This window comes from Hyperolius riggenbachi, chromosome 3, assembly GCF_040937935.1.
Source record: "Hyperolius riggenbachi isolate aHypRig1 chromosome 3, aHypRig1.pri, whole genome shotgun sequence".
NCBI lineage: Eukaryota > Metazoa > Chordata > Amphibia > Anura > Hyperoliidae > Hyperolius > Hyperolius riggenbachi.
Genome location: NC_090648.1, coordinates 443,738,750 through 443,761,309, shown reverse-complemented (window position 1 = coordinate 443,761,309; position 22,560 = coordinate 443,738,750). Strand labels below are relative to the sequence as shown.

The window sequence follows — 22,560 nt, the reverse complement described above, 5'->3', positions numbered from 1 at the left end:
TATGCACATTTGGACAAGCCAGCTTAATTTTGGAATAAGGTGCTGTGGACTGATTAAACTAAAATTGAGTTATTTGGGCATAACAAAAGGCGTTATGCATGGAAGAAAAACACCTGCTACCTACAGAAAAATATGGTGGTGGTTCCATCATGCTGTGGGGCTGGGTGGCCAGTGCAAGGACTGGGAATCTTGTCAAAGTTAAGGGACACATGGAATCCACTCAGTATCAGCAGATTCTTGAGACCAATGTCCAGGAATCAGTGACAAAGCTGAAGCTGCATCGGATCTAAATCTTTCAACAAGACAACGACCCTAAACACTGCTAAAAATCCACTAAGGTATTCATGCAAAGGAACAAGTACAACGTTCTGGAATGGCCATCTCAGTCCCCAGACCTGAATATTATTGAAAATCTGTGGCGTGAGTTGAAGAGAGCTGTCCATGCTCGGAAGCCATCAAACCTGAATGGACTAGAGATGTTTTGTAAAGAGGAATGGTTCAAAATACCTTCAGAGTCCAGACTCTCATTGGAACCTACAGGAAGCGTTTAGAAGCTGTAATTTCTGCAAATGGAGGATCTACTAAACATTGATTTCATTTCTTTTTTGTGGTGCCCAAATGTATGCACCTGCCTAATTCTGTTTAAATATTTTTATTGCGCACTTTCTGTAAATCCAATAAACTTCATTTCACTTCTCAAATATCACTGTGTGTGTCTCCTATATGATATATTTAACTGACATTTTTTAGCGTAACAACCAACGATTTATACAGGAAAATCATGACGATTAACAAGGTTGCCCAAACTTTCGCATTCCACTGTACTTTCGTTTTCGGCCAACAGGCTCACTGCGGCTGTGCATGCCCAGCCACGCACCTCTTTCTTTGCTTCTCTTTCTTCGTGTTCCACATTAATAAGACCACCATTTTCTAGCAATATGAGAAAGAAAAATAATATCTCTGCTGACGAAAAGTGTGAAATAGTTGAATGCCTTGGACAAGGTATGAAAACCTTTATATTTCACGAACTTAAAGAGTGTTCGAGGGGGGCTCCAAAAAAAAGTAGGCTACCTGATCCGCAGGGCTGAGCCACTCCCCGCCGCTCCTGAGGGCCGCAATGGCCCACTTTCACTTGCGTGATTAGGACATGGTCACAACGCTGCACTGAGAGACTTTGTTGTCTCTCATAGCGTGCAGGGAGGTGGGGGAGCATCAGGAGCCGCGGCCAGGGGGAGAGCGCTGCCAATGGCAGCTCAGGAAACCCTGTAGGAATGCTGTTGGTGGGCATTTTAAACAGGAAATTCTTCTCCCCTCTGTTTACCGCCGAGTTAGCAACAAATCTTGTCGCTAAACTCGGGGGACTATAGCGTGGCAGTGAGCGGCGGTTGGGGGACACAGAGCCATGTCATTAGGCAGGGAACATTGCTCTGTGTCCAATCCGCCTCCTGAACATCCACCTCTGGTTCTCTTTAAGCATGATCAACGTACTGTTAAAAGATTTGTGTCCAACTCAGAGCACACATGGGTTTGTGCAGATAAATGCAAAATGAGGAAGGGTTCTGCCAAACTAATACATCAGATTAAGAGAACATCTACTAAAATGCCATTACAAAGCAGCAAACACATATTTGAAGCTGCTGGTGCCTCCGTGAACATCTAAGTGCAGGATTCTCCAGGGGATTTCCGTGCATAAACCTTTTATTCAACCACCCCTAACCTAAGCTCACAAACAGAAACAGCTGCAGTGGGCCCAGAACCACAAGAAGACGAATTGTCAAACAGTCTTGTTCACTGATATGTGCCATGCAGCTCTTCAAGGTCCAGATGGATGGAGTGGTGGATGTTTGGTTAACAGCTACCACATCCCAACAAGGCTGCAATGTCAGCAAGGAGGTACCGGAGTAATATGTTGGGCTGGAATCATGAGAAGAGTGCTGTTTGGCCCCTTTATTGTCCCTGAAGGTGTGAAAATTACCTCCGAAAAGTATGTGGAGTTTCTGACTGACCACTTTTCTCCATGGTGTAAAAGGAAGCACTATATGTTCCATGATAAAATCATCATCTTCTACAATGTACCATCTCATGCTACAAGGATTACCTTTGCGTCATTGGCTGCTACTGGCATAAAAGGAGAGAAACTCATGGTGTGTCCCCTATCCTCCTCCCCTGAACTCAATCCTATTGAGAACCTTTGGAGTAACCTCAAGCACAAGATCTATAAGGGTGGGGGCAGTTTACATCCACACAGCAGCTCTGGGAGGCTATTTTGATATCTCGCAAACAAATTCAAGCAGAAGCTCTCCAAAACTCACAAGTTCAATTGCTGCTAGAATTGTGAAGCTGCTATCAAATGTAACTTGACCGGTTAAAATGTTTTTGATTGAAATAGCTTTTGATTTCTGTTAGGCCCGGTTCACATTAGCGTTAAAAAGCAGAACCTGCCAAACGGATCTGTTCCGTTTTTTAGCCAGTGTGTTGTAAACTTCCATTTTCCATTGGTTCCTATTACACTGCATAACCTTCTGTTTCAGGTCCGCTGCCCTCCGGTGTCCGGAAAAAAAGGCGGTGTCAATTTTTTGTCCGTTCAGCGGAACGTACACAACGGATCCGTACGACTGGTTCCGCTTTTAACGCTAATGTGAACCAGGCCAAAACATACCATTACTACTTCTCTCTCCTTTCTCTTCTCTCTCCTCTCTCTCTGCTCTGTCCTCACTTTCTCTTTATCTTCCTTCCTTCCTTTTCTCTTGCATCTTCTCTCGTATCTCTCCCTCTTCCCCAGGGTTGGACTGGGGGGGCATCTAATTCAAGTATCGCTGCAGAAGCGTTTGAGTGCCTTATACAGCAGTGGATTACCCTCTCCAGTCCTTCTCCTGGGTCCGCCTGTAAGCTTCTACTCTATATCTCTCTATGCTTCTTTTCCCGGTACTCTGGGGGGCATCCAAATAGCTGCAGAGCTGTTGAGCGCTGCAGAGAAGGTAGCGCTCCACTCACATAGCACTGGATGTCTCCTCAGGACCTTCTACTATGTAACTATGTAACTAAGTATTATGTTCCATGCACTGTGTACTCACTACTAAATGTAATGTACATTACTGCTTGCGTTTTTGCTGCACCATCACCGACCCTGTATGTGCCAAAAATAATTCCGGGTACAACCCCCGTTGTACTTGGCGAAATAAAATGATTCGGATTCTATTAGGAGGTTTATTCAATAACATTCGAATTATACTGTAATGGTTGATTACTCAATAATGATGCTGACTGTCATTTGCGTCAACTATTTAGGAAAATCAGAGAAAAATAAAATTTGCATAATAATTTGGATGTGTTGTAGTTATTTTGATGGCTTGAAAATGCAATGCCCAAAAGTCATTCTCATGTATAGCGGCACATTGACATGAGTGGAAAGTTAACAAGAGCTAATGGGACTTTAAAATGTGGAGTTTAAATGCTTGTGTAAACTACCAGTAGGTCTCAAACATCTTTAAAGAGTAACTGTCAGGCTGCAGAAGCTAATTTAAACCTCTATTCTCCTGTGTTAAACAGTTTAGAAGGAAGCACAAAAGCCATTAGTGAAGATACAAATCTCAGTTACCTTTGATGTGTGCTTATCAGCAAGTCTGTTATAGACCCATAAGGACGCAAGCCGCATACTAAACTGCAAAGCATTCTGGGGCCCTCCCCTCGGCTGCTAATGAGACGTTACAGAAGCTTGTAATCAGTCCAGCGTGTAGCACTGATAAATCTCGGGGCAGAGTACTCTGCAGGAGTCAGCTATTGTTCCTAGCCACATGGCTCATTAATATTCACTGCACACTGTGTTGTTCAAGTAGGAGCTTATCTGTGATCAGGAAGCAGGCAGGACATGACGACACATTTGACAGAAAAACATGGAGCCTGCCATGAGCATCTATGTCTGCATATACTATATACAAATTCTGTGAAATCCAAACGTGGACAGTGAAATGCATATGTAATGTAAGTACAGCCAATCTTTAGCTACTGATATATGTGTTTATTTTCTCTGAGACCTTATACCTAACAGCTCCTCTTTAAGGCTGCCAACTTTATCCCCGGTGTTTACCGCTAGGGAACCAAAGCGCTGTAACTGAAGTGAATGGGAGAGTTCATCTTGCCAGTCAATCGCGCTTTCCGATATGCTTCAAGCAGCTTCTGGAGTGGGTGGCGTTTGCAGCGACATTCTATTCCCCTACAGCTCTAAATGTTATGTGAAGACAAGTTATGTCAAACGCTTTTAGTTTGGCAGCAGAAAAGCGTTGGGCTGCAACAAAACTTGAAGCCGTCAATCTGAACCAGCCCTTAAACACCAACTTCAGACACAAGTTTTTGATATTCAACACAAAGGTTTGTTTTTTTTAATCCCACCTTCTCCCTTTCCCCATTGCTTGATACCAGATATACCTGTTGTTAAGTATGTGGTCAGGAGCTTCTTCAAACAGCCACTTCATCCAGCACCAAACCCAACCGTTAGAGCTGTAGCCTTTGGAATCTGTTCACCATCGGTTACCTGCCACAGCTCCAACCGCCTCTCTTGGACATACACAAACACCCCTCCTATGTGTCCCTCTCCCCATCCCTTAGATTGTAAGCCTATTTGTCATGGCCCTCCTCCCCATGTGCTCTTCTTCACCACCATATGGACTCAGTGACTCGCCTGCTATATTTATCCCTACATTGCAATCTGCGCACCACTTTTTATTGTTACATAACGTTGTTCAAGGCTTTCCAATCTCATTTTGGACTATGTCCGACATTGGCATTTCCATCATAGCACCAATCATAGGAAAAAGTGGCTGCCACTAGATGGCACTGTTGCAGATAAAACCCAGCACAGTGCTATCCTGTAAAGATCACAGTGTCAGACTACGGACAGTACTCTGATCACTGCCAGCCATCTCCGCTGCCACGCTTGCCACCTTCCCCGCCACTCTGCAGCATTTTTATCCATTGTGGGGGTGACACTGCTGAATCGGGTCTGGCACGCTGTCCTCCTATGTGGTTCAAAGCGACAAACGAAGTCCGACACTCTGATCCTCTCCATCAGAACGCAGCACTAGTGAGGGTCAAGTACACACAAATAACTTCGAGTTGATGCACATTTGTACACATTTTATGCAAATTTATGCAGCTTGAAAATGAACCAGGTAAAATTCGATCAGTTTATCTTCAAGCTGCATGCATTTGCATAAATATGCATCAACTTGAAGTTATTTGCATCTACTTGACCATCACTACGCAGCACCACAATAACGTGCTCAACGAAGGGGGTGGAGCCACAGCATACCAGCTGGCACTGGCCCCACCCCCAACAGATGCAGGCCCCCTGCAACTAATGAAATGCTGGGTACACACGGTACTTTTTTTATGCGATAGATGGATCAGATAGATAAAATCTGTCATGTCCGATATTGCTCCCAATCGTTTGCGCTCTCAATTTCTCATAGCGGTGAATGGAAAAAGTTAAAAACGAATGAAGATAAGAGGATCGAGCCGCAAAAACGATCGGGTCGGAGAATCGCACGAAAAAACGTAACGTGTGTACCCAGCATTAGGTATGGAGTCTCTAGAGCAGGCATGGGCAAACTTGGCCCTCCAGCTGTTGAGGAACTACAAGTCCCACAATGCATTGCAGGAGTCTGACAGCCACAGTCATGACTCATAAAGGCAAATACATTGTGGGACTTGTCGTTCCGTAACAGCTGGAGAGCCGAGTTTGCCCATGCCTGCTCTAGAGCCTTAGCCCCGATACTTTTTTCAGATCACCCATGTCCTCCCCTGCACCATGGAAAAAAATAAGTACGGGGGGGGGGGGGGGGATTGGATCTATCTTGTGTAAAGTTTAACAATAAGTTATCAATTAGGTAGTTTATTTAGAGCTGTGCCTGGAGTTGGGTTTTAATAAAGCTGCATAAAAAAAAAATCTTGTGCCCTGCACAGAAGTAAGGAGTGTTATTAGTGAAAACAATGGCATGTAATGACTGTCGCCCAACTAGACGCTGTGTCAGAACACTCCAGGAATTCTCTACTTAACACCAATTATACCTTCCCCGGTGCGGCACAAGGTGCAAGACCTACTACGGCCCGTCACGGGGGAAAACATATGGCTGTAGCCTCATTCCATTAAGTGTGAGATTTATTTGTTTCAGATCAGCACTTACCTTAATGAGAAAGCCTCCCAGTTCCAGCTCAGTGAGGATCTCATACATAATCTTCAGACACTCGGCATCGGGGATCATCGGGTCACACTGTCCGGCAATGTCAAAGTCCTGCCATGAATATGCATGGTGAGATCAATAGAGACAGGCCGAGCCATGCAAGATAGATGGGGTCACATTTTAAAAACTCATACATTTTAAACAGCGTGGTAAACATTGTTTTCATAATATCGGTTTGTTGTGAGTAATATTATTTATCAAAGCTGCAGAAAAAACTTTCCAGTAACACACCAGCAGGGAATACATAAGAGCATTTGTAACGGGCTAGTCATTCTAAAGAGGACCTTTACTGAAAAGGGGAGAAAAAGAAAGCAATACATTACAAAGTGAGAAGTTAAAAAATAGACTAGAGGACAAAAAATGATTGATATTCAACATATAATTTATTCATATGGTTTGATCCACAATCACCTTTACTACCTGTAGACATGAAAAAAAAATAGATAGCACCAACTGCCATTATCTAAAATTGATCAATGATTGGCCAATCAGAATTGCAAGTGTGTACCAGCCTTTAGTGTATTACACCCATCCAATTTTAATGGACCAATGATTGGCCAGCTGTACCATTTCCATGTAGTATGAAGGCTAACAGACTTTAACCTCCTGGGGACCGCACGTCGTATCTTGAGCACTCAGCCTGTGAAAGAAACCTAACCCCCCCTTCTCCTCCCCTCTGCCTCTGAAATCTCTGGCTAGTAATACTTCCCCCTCCTCCTGCCCAGACTGAGCTCCCATGAGCCCTTGCTACTGTCTGAAAATGCCTTGGCTCTCTGAAAACCTGTGGGCGAGGCTTGCTTAGTTTGTAAAGAATAAGAGTATTAAAACAAAAACAAAAAAGTATTTGGCTTGAGGAATGCCCTATAAACAATAGGAAAGGAACACAATTATGCAATGAGTAAAAGTTCATCTCGGACCCACTTTAAGGGAGGTTAGGCTGCCGGTCCCCAGGAGGTTAAATAATATGAACAGATTGTGTAGATAAGCTATCAAACTACATCTAAGAAGTAAAATGGGCCAATCAAAATTGAAAGTGTGTATGCACCCTTATGCTAGTACCACACTTTCTGGTTGTACTCGAACAAATGTCTTTTTTAATACCAACCATGTAACCAGGGTGTTTTGATTAAGTTTGAGTGGAGTACAATTGTTGACAACACTGCTTTGTATTACATTAAGTGGTACAAAACAGGTGTCAGCCGTCATGCCAATCAATATTTGATTACATTCCTAATAAAATTGGATTGAATATCTACAGCAGTGGTCCTCAAACTAAGGCTCACGGGCCGAATGTGGCCCCCTGAGGTTTTTTTTACTGGCCCCCCGCTCACAAAATGTATTACTTATAGATGCGGTCAGCTACATTTAAATATTGGTGGCCCGCATATAGAATAGCAGTGCTGGCACCACCCATCCACATGGAAGCAGTAATTTGCTGGCTTTCAATCAAATTCCACATTAGGTGACACTGCTGTCCAAATGGACTGCAGGTCGTCACCTGGGTATGCTTTACTGTCTGGCCCGCAAAGACTTCTACATCATTTTATGTATACTCCGGCCCCCCAGAAGTCTGAAGTTTGTTGGCCCGGCCCTCTACCCAAAACGTTTGGAGACCCCTGATCTACAGAATTAGGTAGACTCAAGGAAAATGATCAATATCAGGGAGATCCTAAACATTCACCTGATTAACCAAACAATAAAGATCCCCATACACCTATAAACTTGGCAGCCAATTGACCACCCAATTCGATAATTATGATTGAATTGGATGAAAATTTCTGTCCGAAACTAGTCACATGTAACAATAGGACATGCTGCAAGACGTGGGGCGTGTGTATGTGCTGACTGCAGACAGAACCTGGAGCCAGCGGCGGACACGGAAAGGGGAAAAAAAGAAAAGACGGTTTAAAGTGGAAATGTTGAGTAAAAATGAAACCCTTGCAGGGAAGGAGAGAAACATCAATACTCACCTCCTCCACAGTGTTCTCAGTACTGACTGTTCCCCCCGATGCTGTGTGTGGAGCCTCAGACAGCTGCTCATAGCCGTTACAGCACTGCAACCCTTCATAAAGAGCTGCTGTCCACTACAGGTCGTGTTTGTGTATAAAGAATATTGAAACACTGGCAAATTGCTCTTGAATCTCTACACATGTGCAATTTTACATTACTGCAAATTGTAAAAAAAAATTATGATAATTTGAAAGGACCAATCAGAATTAAAATCGTTACTTGCCCTCACAATCGCTGCCGAAAAGCTTACACTTTTTAAAATCCCTCCCAAAATCGCCGGAAAACGCTCATGAAATCGCATACAAAACACTACTTAAAAACGCTAGCAATTTGCAGTGGGTTCCAGGCCTCAATGTTTATTACATTTTATTGATAGGTTAGATTGACTTTAGGTACCCTTTAGGGTGCAAATAATGTCCCCTTGAAGCTTGCATTGGTAAAGGTTTGCTTTATTTAATCAGATTATTCAATAAAGATGTATTGAAAAAAAAAAAAAAAAGAACCATCTTTATCTATTTCAGACAGAGAAAAGGAGGCCGTATGGGGCCGCTTTTAGCCCCCGCTGAGAGAAGTTTCCGAGCATGCATTCTGCTAGGCTCTATCTTGTAGGCATAATTACATGATCAGAAGCTCAGCCAGACATCTTAGCTTTGTTTCATCATAAAATGTAAGGAAAATGTCACAATAAAAGCTGAATAGCAACGAGAGCTGCTGCCTGTTAATGATCTATTCAAAGTTCAATTCCTGGATGGAAGTCTGCTTGAAATGGAAAGGTAATATTTAATAACATTGAACTAAAAAAGGATGGTTTGTGTATCAATGGGAAAATGGAATATCATTTCTTTTTACAGAAAGCGGATATCCACTTTAAATGCAAAGTAAGTCATAGTTTGAGAAAAAAAAAAACCTATTCTTTACTTCAGACTTCACCACCCAGGATTTGTCTTTGTGTTTCACAGTGATACTACCTGGTTTTACATGAGAATGAATGTTTGACTTAAAGGACAACTGAAGCGAGAGTGATATGAAGGCTGCCATATTTATTTCCCTTTAACCCTTGGGGACCAGCTGCCAAACCCCCTATTTAAAGAGAACCAGAGCTAAAGTAAAGAAAAGATTCTATGCATACCTGGGGCTTCCTCGAGCCCCATACGCGCTGATCCATCCCACGCCGCCATCCACCGCTGCCCGCATCTACGAGAACCGGCTCCCCACTCTTCCGTCAGTCGGAGCCAGTCTAGCGTAGTAGAAGTGCGCCCTTTGCGTATCTCTGCAGCAGCCGCTGGAGAGATACGTAGAGGGCACACTTCCCCAGCGTAGCCCGGCTCCGATGACGTCAGTGACGGGACCCGGTTCTTGTAGATGCGGGCAGCAGTGGATGGCGGCGTGGGATCGATCAGTGCATATAGGGCTGGAGGAAGCCCCAGGTATGTATAGAATCTTTTCTTTATTTTAGCTCTGGTTCCCTTTAAGGACCTGGCCATTTTACACGTGGAGGGGGTGGCATTTGGGGGGGGGGGGGGAGGTCAGGCGGATCCCCAGTATAGCATGGTGTCCCCCCGAAATGCCAGCAGCCTTTATTCACCTCCCAGGCTCCAGCGATGAGCAGCTCTAGCCCCCGCTGCTCTGGCCAGTATCCTCGCTTGCACGGCCGTTAAGTTCTGGGTCGCGGTTTGATGACGTCATCAAGCCAGGACCCGACACTTACGTCAGAGCGAGGATGCCGGCCAGAGCAGAGGGGAGCGACAGGAAGGTGAGTGGATCCTCTTCTTCCCCTCCTACCGCCACTTCTGTAATAGTGATCACTACGATCCGCCGGCGATCGTAGTCATCACCTGATCAGGAGCCAATTGCGATGGGTCCTGATCGGAGATTTCAGCTGTCATATGACAGCTTAATCTCCCCTCTCGGATGCGCACGATCACATCGGGAGTGAAAATAGCAGGTGGCGTAAATCCTATGCCGAATCAGGCTTAATGTGGCCACTAAAGATCCAATTTCTATCGAAAAATCGTTCGAGTGATCAGATAATTCTGATCTGAAGAAAAATCATTCACTACACCATCAATAAAACAATCTTTGCTTCCTATCTATCACAACCAGCAAGAAAATCTAAATTTTGGTTTGACTAAAATCCAATCGGACGACTATTTTTATAATCGTTCATTATCGATTGTGCCCATCAATGGAGATTATTTACAACCAATCCCATCAGAATTTCTGATCGCTCGAACGATTTTTGTGCTAGAAGTTGGACCGTTAGTGGCCACCTTTAGACAGCCAAAAGTGCAGCGTAGGATTTACTACGGGCGGTCCCCAGAAGGTTAAGCACTACCAGTTGCCTGGCTATCCTGATGATCATCTCCCTCTAATACTTTTAGCCATAGACCCTAAACAAGCATATGCAGATCAGATGTTTCTGACATTATTGTCAGATCTGACAAGATTAGCTGCATGCTTGTTTCTGGTGGTATTCAGACACTACTGCAGCCAAGTAGATCAGCAGGGCTGCCAGGCAACTGGTATTGCTTAAAAGGAAATAAATATGGCAGCCTCCAAATACCTCTCATTACAGTTGTCCTTTAAAGTGGACCTGACCTCTCACGCAGGACAAAAGGAAAACATATAGAAATGTACCCTGTATGTAATTAGAGAATTTAGCTTGTTTAATTCCCCCTCTTCTGTGACTATGCACAAGTTGTGATTTGATCCCTGAGCTGCATCAGCTGGTTGCCACGACAAAGAGCTTGTTGGTAAACACAGGATGTTAACAATATGTCTGCTTTTATGAAACAGGAAGTAGACACACTGCAGATTTATTGCAGGATTTGTATCAGCTGTAACAAAGAAATGTTTTTATTTAAAAGGTTATTATGCTGTTGCTTATCTTTTAGAGCAGAGAGGTAATTCTGAGTTCGGGTCCGTTTTAAAGGACACCTGAACTGAGAGGGACATTGAAACTGACATACAGTATTTATTTCCTTTTAAACAATGCAAATTGAATGATCTCCTGCCTCCAATACTAGGTGGCCATACATCAGGTGATTTTGCAGGCTGATTGATCAGAAAATCGGTGCAGCAACATGTCTGCCTGCTCAATGTTTCAAAAGATTTGAGGCTGAAATCCGTTGAAAGGATCAATCAGACATGGTAGAAAATCTCGCAAGTAGTAACAGGGTTTGACGACTGACATACACGATGAACCCCCGCCCCCCCCCCCCCCCATGTCTAAAAGTGTCTCCGCCCCATTCCCGTGTGCAGTATAAAAGTCTCACCTGTCTGCCGCCGTGACTGCTGGTCCTCCATGTCTGCAATCTCTGACCGCTACATGGCGCTGCACATGTGACGTCACCTGGCAGGCCATGCACCTGGCACCATGTGGTACGGAGCTAGTGGTGATAGTGGATAGGGCAGAGGAGGAATCATGCCAGTGGAGAGGTGAGATGTTACTGATCACGGGCACCTGGGGGGACACTTTGAGACTTGGGGGCCGCCAGGCAGGCAGAAGGTGGCAACGCTAGGTCGATTTTGGATAGATTTCATGTTGAAATCTATCGGAAATCAGACCGGCGTGTATATGCAGGCAATAGATTCCTTTCTGATCAGATTCGATCAGAGAGAGATCTGTCTCATGGTCCATCTGCTCATGCACAACCTGATATCATAGTCATAGACTCTGAACAAATAGGCAGGTCAGGTGTTTCTGACTGAAGTCTGACTGGATTAACCATCTGCTTATTTCAGACGTGTGATTCAGACACTACTGCAGCCAAAGAGACCAACAGGGTGCCAGGCAATGGGCATTATTTAGAAGGAAATCCCAGTGAACACTGCAGCCTCCATAAATCCCTCTCAGTTCAGGTATACTTTAAATGGCTATTGGCTGCTTGACACAAATCTTTCACAAAACAGAATCCTGATAGAATCTGCACTGAGCCAACACGCCAATATGTGTGATAAACTTGTTCATTGTGTCAGATGTTTTAAAGGTCGATTTGCATTTAAATGCTATGTGATGGTGAATTTGTAAATGTTAAGAGTCTATCAAACAGAGTCTTTGCAAAGACCTTTTTTAAAACAGACATAGTGGAAAACAATTAAAGGACACCTGAAGTGAGAGGGATATGGAGGCAAAAGGCAAACTCAGGGGGGATTACAGCTGCCCAGAAACCCCCCTTAGACCAGGGCCAGGCAGTGTCTGGGGACAGGCACAAGTTGACTTTGGAAGGAGCAGCAGTGTGTGTACAGAGCATGGAGCAGCAGCGTGTGTACAGAGCAAGGAGCAGCAGCGTGTGTACAGAGCACGGAGCAGCAGAGTGTGTACAGAGCACGGAGCAGCAGCGTGTGTACAGAGCACGGAGCAGCAGCGTGTGTACAGAGCACGGAGCAGCAGTGTGTGTACAGAGCATTGAGCAGCTCTGGGGAACTCAGCAGAGTCAGATATGAGCACAGCCCTGTGCCCTGCTGTGTGAATGCTTCACTTTCCTCTTCATTAGCAATGTCTACTGTCCTCATTACTATCTGTATCCAAACTGGTTCTGATCGATCCCATTGTCGATTGGAAGCAGATCGGACATCTCGAAAATAATCATCAGATCCTGTCAGTTGGACAGGAAATTGCATTATGTGTACCCAGCATGATGTCCTACCATATTATTGAAAATCCTAGGTTTGCCCCTGGGAGGGATATGGAGGCTGCCATATTTTTTTCCTATTAAACAATACCAGTTGCCTGGCATCCTGTTGATCTTGCATGCATCAGAAGTGTCTGAATCCCACACTGTCTATATTGGCCAACACGGCAGATTAAAATCTTGTGTGTGTTCAGAGCTTTACTCAAACAGGAAATAAAAATTTGTCTACAGCAACAGTTTTAAATCTGATTCGAAAATGTATCCCAATACTTACACATTGATAAAACTCCCTGTAGCGCCCCCTTGCTGGATTGTCACGTCTGTAAACTTTGGCAATCTGGTAGCGTTTGATGTGGCCTATTTTATTCATAGCCAGATAACGTGCAAAAGGAATCTTTTAAAATAGGGTTAGGGGAAACAGTGTATACATCAATGCATGAGAGAGATATTTGAGCATAGTATAGTTAACTGGCAACTTACTTATACTTAAAGGCCACCCGAGGCAAAAATAAACGAATGAAATAAAGGATTGTATCTATTTTCCTTCTCATAAAACTTACTTTTTAAGATATTCCACAGTTTTATTTTATGTTTAAATCTACTTTTTAAGTTTTAACTGTTTTATTGTTTTTGCTCAATAACACATTCATTGAAGTATGCCAGAGCTTAAATCTATAAACTATTGGCCTTTTTATCTCTTTCCTGCTCTCAGAAACCATTTTCTGCAATGGAAGTCTTTTATAGTTGGAATTTCTTATCAGTAAGGGTCACACTGCTGTCACTTCCTGTCTGAGTCAGGACTGAGTCAGTCACTTACATACCTGATATTTAACTCTTTCAGGCAGAGAAAGAAAAAAAAGGAACACAGTATAGTTATTTGTGTGCTAGGCACTGTACATATCCACGTCTATCTCATCGTGCCACATGTCACCTTGGGTATCCTTTAACTTGGCAACTCGTATTTTAAGGTGGTTCATTTCAGTGCAGAATGACGTTACCGCACTAGCAAAGGGTTCTATTACTGGAACACACACATGATAATAATCACTATTTTCTAGGGTAAAGTTAGTGGAGGATTAGGCTGAGGGTTTGGTGAACAGTGGGGTCAGCTGGTCAAGGGTTACTCGTTAGTGTTAGGCGAAACTAATTCCCACCCCTGCCTCCTCCTCCTAGGCCACACCCACAACCCACTCTCCCCTCAACTCCTCCCCCAGACTGCTCCTACACCCCACGCCCTCTAACCTCCTTTACTCCTGCCACCATTGAAGAAGTGAGCTTATTGCTGGCCACTTCCCCTGCCACCTCCTCCCCCCTCTACCCTGTACCCTCTGACACTCTATGCCCCCACTTCCCTGACCGAGATCCTCACCTCCTTGTTCAGCCTCTCCATTTCCACTGTTTCTAACAGATCACTGTACTTCCCCTGCTAAAAAAATTCCTCATTTAACCCATCCCTACCCCCCAACTACCGCCCAATCTCCTGCCCTTTGCCTCAAAGCTCCTCAAACGCCTGGTCCAGTGATCTGCAAACCTGGCTTTTTGCAGCTGTTAAAACTAAAAGTCCCACAATGCATTGCAGGAGTCTGACAGCCACAGTTATGATTCATAAAGGCAAATGCATCGTGGGACTTGTAGTTCCTTAACAGCTAGAGAGCAAAGTTTGCAGATTAGTGGCCTGGTCCATAAACGCATAAACCACTGCCTCTGCACCAATTCCTTAATCGACCCCCTACAATCCGGATTCTGTCCTGCCCACCGAACACAAACAGATCCTATCAAGGTTGTCAATGATGTTAGGACGTCTGAGGAAGTCACGGGAAACGCGTCACGTGAGGGGGCGTACCCCGGAAGCTTTACCGCACCAACGCCGCACCAGCGTTCCCCGTGCCTCCGCCACTCTTCCTCCCTCTCTGCTGCATGTATTGACACGGATTTGATCGTACCATTGGATTTAATGGCCGCCTCCAGTAATAAGGCTACATCGCAAAAATTGAGGCTTGGTTCCCCTGGACTAGAGATGCATGCATTTTAGCCATCCTGGGGTTACGCGAGTTTTCCTTTGGGGCTTTATCAAAAGCTCTATGCACATGAAGAACTGGAGGTTAGACACTAGTTATTTGTGTCTGTAATGAGGGCGTACATGCTAACTACATAGAGGCGTGCTACTCCAAAGTACAGCACACGGGTTGAGCCTTAACAGAGGCTGGTGCAGAAGAATCTGCTTCCCTTTGCTTGCTTCTGGGTTTTGCCTACCTACCTGGCCAGCTGCTTTTTGGGGCCCGAAGAATATCTATTTGACATGTCAGTTTTGCTTTTTTGATAGGAGTGCACTCCTGGTGGGTGGAACTGCGGGTCACCTCATTAGATCCATGGCCAGGATCTGTTTTTAAGGGGGAATGTGTGAATGAAGGTTGTTGTTTGTAGCTTTCTCTTACTTATTTAATTAATAAATTTTGCAATTTGTAACTAGCCTCAGTGCTCCCTGTACCAATTCCTTTTTTTGTCAATGATGTTACCCTTGCCAAGGCCAATTACTCCATTCTGCTACTCTTTAACTTGGATAAAATTGAGCTCTTGATTTTCAAGCCCCGTGCTGCACCACCCTTTCTGGATATTCACATTACCATGAACAGCACAACCATCTGCCCTACCTCCCAGGCCTGCTGCCTGGGTGTCACCTTGCACTCTGCTCTCTCCATCAACCCCCCACATCCAAAATGTTGCCAGAGCCTGCAACTTCCATCTCTGCAACATCTCTAAGATCTTCCCTTTCCTGACCCTAGACATGACCAAGCTTCTTATCCATGCCCTCATCATCTCCTGCCTTGACTACTGCCACACCTTGCTTTCAGGCCTCCCCTTGAACTGCATTGAACTTGAACTGCATTGCTACCCTTTAATCAGTCATGAATAAGGCAACTGTTAAGGCACACTTCTCTGCTTCCACGTCTCCCCTTTGCAAAGCCCTACACTGGCTCCCGATCTGCTTCAGAATGGCCTGGCCTACAAATCTGTGCACAAGACCTACCCGACCTACATCTCTGAGCTCGTCCACAGATATATACCTGCCTGCCCCTTCCGGTCCAGCAATGACCTCCGCCTTGCCCCCTCAATGCATTTCTCACTCCCTTGCGCACTTGCTGGACTTTTCCAGAGCTGCCCCCACCCTATGGAACTCCCTCCCACCTTCCCCTCAGACTTGCCCCTTTCTTCAACGCCTTCTAGCAAACCTCTTTAACATGGCCTAACCATCCTCTGCCCACACACACACACCTTAACACTCTCAGCCGAGCAAAAAATTCCACAACCCTACCTAGTGTGTCTTCCATCCTCCCCTTTAGATCATAAGCCTTTGGCAGGGTCCCTCAGCCACACCTGCCACCCCCCACCCCCCTGGGCTTGTATTGCTGGGTCTTTGTAACCAGCTCCCAAATCGCATGATCATGTACCTTATACCGATTGCGTGTATAACCTTGTGCTACGTCTCTGTCTGTCACCCCTTGTTAACATTCTACGTATCCCTATTTATTGTCCAGCCCTGCATTATATGTTGGCACTATATAAATACAATAAATAATAACAGTGATTTGTGATAGCTTGGGATAACATATAAGAAGATACAAATAAACTATAAACTGACATGAGGGACTGCCGACTTCTATAAACCTGGTTTTCTAATTGAAACTGGATCACACACATATATACAAACATTCTTAATACATTAGCAAAAATTACAAACGCAGTTAATATTCAAGTATTTAACACAGCATGAAAAATCTATAGCGTCGTCTTGTTCAATCCGTCATTATATAAAAATCATTTTTAACCATTACACTATTACAAAGAATCAATAAACGCACGAAACTGATTTATGAACGTGTTTTATGCATGCAGACATCTCTTTATAGATATATTTATAGCTCGCTTTCTCAGCTGGGAAACAGAACATGTACCTCATTCATCACACTGGCCTCACATGCACAAGAGAAAAGTTTGCAGAACGGATTCAGTTGCTCTGCCAAAGCAGTCAATCACATTCTTCAACGTAGTGCAGTGTGGCAATGGCAGGGTTAATCTAATTGGCTGGATAGTGTACTGGCTAAGAGCTCTGCCTCTGACACAGGAGACCAGGTTTCAAAACGCAAACACCTATTCAGTAAGGAGACCTTGGGCAAAACTCCCTAATACTGCTACAGCCAACTGAGCGCGCCCTAGTGGCTGCAGCTCTGGCACTTTGATCCCGCCAGGAGAAAAATGTTGTTTGTCTTGTCTAATTACTGCCTACAGGCAACAAGAACTGATCTTGCGTACATGCTTCAGGTAAATATTGCCCGAAATCATCTTCCGTGATTGCTTCGGGTGACGGTTCAGCCGCAATCACTGTACATTTGTTTTTCTCAGCTTCCAGTTTTATAGGCTGCTGAAGAAGAGGCTGCTGATATGTTAGACTGGCATAAGTTGGCATTTGTTTCTAGTAACAAAATTTCAGTGTATGTGTAAATTGATTTAGATGCTTTTATGTATGAGGCTGCTTTTACACTTGGTGCTGTACCTGAGACTAAGGAAAAGAAAAAATGTATACATACGCCTGGATCCTCCACTAGGTGGCCCGGTAATTCTGCCAGTGAGCAGCAAGTTGGCACAGGTGCAGTCCGGCCACATGCACTTCCCCATTGTGTTCCTGTGGCAGGGAGTAGTACTGTGCTGGAGCAGAACTCTCCTGGTGACAGGGCAGGCCTAGTCATGCGCAGTACGCCAAATGTGGCAGAATTACCCGCCTAGCAGAGGATACAAGTGGCCTGGGAAGACAGTGAGGGAGTGATCAGCCTAAAGGGGGCTGGACAGTGGCGTAGCTAAGGAGCTGAGGGCCCCGATGCAAGTTTTACAATGGGGCCCCCCAAGCACTTTATACATAACAATTGATACGGCGCACCAAAACCTGCCAATGGCAACTACAGTGTCAGAGGTGCAAGAAGGGGATGGGGAACAGCTAGTTAATGATTACCACTATTCAAAGTATCTATAGAAGTGATTTTTATGAGCACAGGACCAATAGAGAGCTAATACTGCAGTTGAAGAAAGGCCTCTCGGGGCCCCTCTGGCCCAAGGGCCCCGATGCGGTCGCAACCTCTGCACCCCCTATTGCTACACCCCTGGGGCTGGAGGAAGCCCCAGGTATGTATATTTTTTTCTTTTAGTTAGTCTCAGGTTTCCTTTGACAAATGCACTGCACCATGCGTGAAAGGTTGCACCACACGTTATAGCTACGTAGCGACCAAATCAGTGAGGCATACTTTCCATTGAAAGTATGCACCACTTTTGGGATAGCAGTACATTACCACGCTGAGACTCGCTGCACCGCGTTCAATGTGATCGCTCCATAGTGCAGCGGATTTTGACAACGCGGTGGGCCGCCCCATGGGTAATAGGGGCCTGGAAAAAAACGGAGTTGCTAAGGAGGAACCAATCACATTCCATCTTTCTTTTTAGTGATTTTGAGATGAACGTGACTTAATGTTCTGTCAATGTAAACAGTACGTCTTTCAGTTTGATATGTGAGGCCTAAAGTGGAAATACAGTCCAAATGTGTTATGTGTGTTTTCAGTAGAGTGGAAATTAGTTATAAGTAGCAATGGAGTATATTCATGTAACCCCGGTAACCAGCAGGCAGCGCACATATTGTTTACGCGCTTTAGGCCCCATTTCCAGTTCACACAAATCGCGGACGAATCCCAGACATGAACGCACGTGAAATTCCCATTAGGTGTAACAGCCAAATGAAAATAATTATTAGGCTGTTTCCACCTAATATGGGAAATTGGGCGCATTTGTGTACACGGAAAAAAAGTTGCTTCAGATTTTGTCTATATTGATTGCTGCATCTCTTCTGGATTTCCAGGACAATATTTCAGCCTGTAAAGACCCAGGCTGGACGTAAACAGTATGTTTTTGTAACATGGCTACAAATCCCCCATAACAATAGGAAAGTTTTCAAGTTCAGCGAGTTTTGGCCAAAGAGGTGCTTCGGTCCTGGTGATAATGTGTGGATCCTTTGTGTACTTATTTTGAGAAATAACACCATTTCCCTATATAGCCTATCCCACTATATAGCCTATCCCTTTGTTGCTGGTGCCTGCAAAACTAATTAACGTAGGCGGCTATCTTCCTAATAAAGGTTGGGGGAAGCAAGAGTAACGGTGCCCATACATCTATCGACTTGGTGGCTGATCGAACAATCGATTCAACAACTATCGAATCGGCTGAAAATCAGCGCCGGCAAGTGCATGCCCGATCGACGATGCAACCAACGACCGAGCTCCGGGCTCCGTCCATACATGCACCCCACGTGGTTGCCGGTGTACATGTGGGTTTGATGTCACACAGGTGCCCATATTACTACAGCAACTGCATGGGTCATGTAAATGGACGGAGGATGGAGCCCAGAGCCATCGGCGGACACGGAGAGGTAATGTTTAGTGCATCGAACACCGGGGGGGGGGGGGCACATTAAGTGGACAGCTTTGGGCTGGCGAGGCGGCAGATGTGGCCCATACAAGGCCGATTCCGATTTGATTAGAGAAAGATATGTATCTTGGTCGAATCTTCCCATCATCGCCTGATGTATAAGCACCTTTACCCTGCCGGGGGCGCCAAAAGGGCCAAAAACAGCCCTGAGACTGTTTCACCACCATGTTCTTTTTATAGGGCAAAAAAAAGCATTTACGTCTCCTCCTCCATTTCTTAAAGAGACACTGAAGCAAAAAAAAAAAAAAATGATGATGTAATAAATTGGTTGTGTAGTACGGATAATTACTAGAATATTAGTAGCAAAGAAAATATTCTCATATTTTTATTTCCAGTTATATAGTTTTTTTTAATAACATTGCATCATTCTCTAATATTTGCAGTTTATTTGCAGTTTACGCATTCTAAATTATTTTACAGAGCAGACTAGTGAACCTTTGAACTGTCCTCTGCAGGAAAAAAATACAATACAGTGACTGACACTTGAGATAATAAACTTCAGAAGACATAGCTCTCTGCGACTTTGAAAGTCGTGGAGCTCAATGGAACTTTTGCATAGATAACAACTAGAGTTTCTTAACTCTTCCTGTACTGGAAGCAATATTAGACTTAGGTCTCTGCTCCTAATGTTTTATTTCTTAGCTGTACTACACATACAAATCATTATATCATTTTTTTTTGCTTCAGTGTCTCTTTAATAACCTCCTGCATCAAAGGACAAACCCCTAAAAGCATTTTTTCAGAACCTACTTTCATCACGCAACACCTGTTTACATTACATATTACTCCATCATTAAAATTCTGGAAATGTATGAGCCCAAAGCATAGAATTATCAGGTCTCTATTTGTTTGGCTCTCCTTGCCTGCCTGGCTGTCTGGCCAGAAGTCCCTGCTGTCCAATAATACCGCTAATGCTCATCTAACACAGTATTCCCAGCTCAGTGTGCAAGTACTTTACACGTAGCCAATCGCAGCTTGATCCGAGTGATGAATAAGGCTGTAGTGAGCGGGACCATTAGGGAAACCTTTCTCATTTGAAAAGGATACGGTAAGATCATAGCGCAGAGACAGCTGCTCTCCTCCTTGGTCTCTCAGGTCGTAGATAAGTTTTGCATCTTCTCCATATTTTCCCGTCAATATTTCCTGCAACAACATTGCAATGAGAGTTTATGTAACAGCAACATCAGACGGACGATGACATCTAATCAGCTGCCCTTCAGGTTCTGACAAGGCCTTCAAAGTGACACGACAAAGAATGAACGATGAGAAAACTATTGACTTTACCGGTGGTACATTACATACAAATACACACATACGTCTCCTTATCTGACAGCTGCTTTGATTAAAAAAAGATGCGGTGCTTTGGGAAGCTCATCGCAGGGGAGAGGAGTTGAATGACTTCTGGTTTGAGAACAGTAAAGGATAAACTCTGGTAAAAACCAGAACACTCAGCAAGGAACGCATACAGAAGTAACACAAGCTGACTTGCAAAGAACACTAAAGCAGTTAGCATTCCACTGGTTTCCTTACTGTATTTGAAATAGAAAACTTTATTAGCTTCTGCAAGGAATTGTTGCAGTCTGCTGTTTTTCTCAGATTTACTGCAATTGTCCCAATCATCTGGTTGCTTGGACCATGGGTTTCTCCACCTGGAGTTGCTTTGACATAATGTAAGGTGTCCAGTAAATGAAATTCTGAGGTTGAACTCCAGAGAAAGGAAAGAAAGGAAGGAAACAAAGAACGCCAGGAGTGCCAATATGATGCTGTATTTATGGATGTAGGATTATATTCATAGCTCACAACTGTCCCTCTTTTGGAGGGACAGTCCCTCTTTGGGGACCATCCTTCTGTTACTCTTTCCTCCTCATTTGTCCCTCTTACAGGACTCTTGTACAAATCTGTGTATATATGTATTTTCAACTGAAAAAAAAGTGTTTAATTGACGCTAAAACTTTATTCCCATCCTTAAAATTAATATAATTCTTATTTTTAAGTGTTAATACAAAGGGAAATGAACCAGGACAGAAAGGACCAGTGTATTGAATTATAAAAAAGCATTTTTTTCTTAAGAAATCTTTATAGTATGCGTAATTAGGGGTGTGGCTAGAGGTGTGGCAGGGGTGTGGCTTAAGTGTCCCTCATTCTGATCCCAAAAAGTTGGGAGGTATGTATTATTTAACACTAATAGGCAACCACTGTAACGAGCACGTGGAGAATTTTGTTTCCCCGCAGATCTGATGTCTATCTTCAGATCTGGTGGGTCGGCTCAAAAAATAAATAAGGGGGAACCACGGGGTGTGTTATCAAAGGGGGGTACCCTTGGTGGGAGGTGTTTGCTTTAGACTATATGAAGAAGGAGGAGGCCCCCCAAATGCAAAGGACAGGATGTATATGGAATCAATCAAAACAGTCTTAGCTCAATACAGAGGTTTGAACATATATTAGTTAGTCCCCAAAAAGACATGCTTCACAGGACTCGCCTGCTTCATCAGATCTATATAACAGTGTCTTAGAGGACAGCAGCACAGACTCAGAGCGCTAACAGTCTGTGCTTTGAGTCTGTGCTATTATCCCCCACAGTGTTCCCCAACCCTGTCCTCAAGGCCCACCAACAGTGCATGTTTTGTGGAAATCCACAGAGGTAGTTAATGAGTTCTGCTGAGACACTAATTTCCCCACCTGTGCATGTTTGTGGTTTTCTGCAAAACATGCACTGTTGGTGGGCCTTGAGGACAGGATTGCGGAACCCTGCCCTAAGACACTGATATATTGACCTGAGGAAGTGTGCAAGTCCCGAGAAACGCATCATCTTTTTTGGTGTCCAATAAATATAGGTTCAAACCTCCGCTTATGAGTCAGCAGGTAGGTGTGGCTTCAGCTGAAAGAGCAATCACTCTTGTCAGGAACCGGCCCGCGGCACGCCTGCGTATACGGTTCCCGACTGCGGGTTTGACCTGATCAAGCGGGGAACAGCCTTATTTAAGCTAAAAACAAGGCTGGGACCCCTCAAACACTTCCCACTGCCACCACTAGCCGTTGCTAGACACGTTCACTCAGCTGTCGAGTGCTCAACACGCACTCTGCGTTCTCGTATTTGGGTCAGCTTTGCGCTTAGGCCGAATACGAGAACGCCACGCACACACACACAGTTG

The 22,560-nt window shown here is 44.4% G+C and overlaps 1 protein-coding gene across 4 annotated transcripts in view; it reads right to left on the bottom strand.

Moving 5' to 3' along the window:
• The window catches only part of LOC137564215 (histidine--tRNA ligase, cytoplasmic-like), a 152,334-nt gene that overhangs the window by 82,835 nt on the left and 46,939 nt on the right, over window positions 1–22,560 (bottom strand). For all 4 annotated transcript variants that reach the window (XM_068277801.1, XM_068277800.1, XM_068277803.1 and 1 more), the window contains exons 5-7: window positions 20,456–20,551; window positions 13,158–13,277; window positions 6,183–6,290 (exon numbers count right to left, since the gene is read on the bottom strand). In XM_068277801.1, the coding sequence (XP_068133902.1) occupies window positions 6,183–6,290; window positions 13,158–13,277; window positions 20,456–20,551 (324 nt within the window). The remainder of the gene's footprint in view (window positions 1–6,182; window positions 6,291–13,157; window positions 13,278–20,455; window positions 20,552–22,560) is intronic.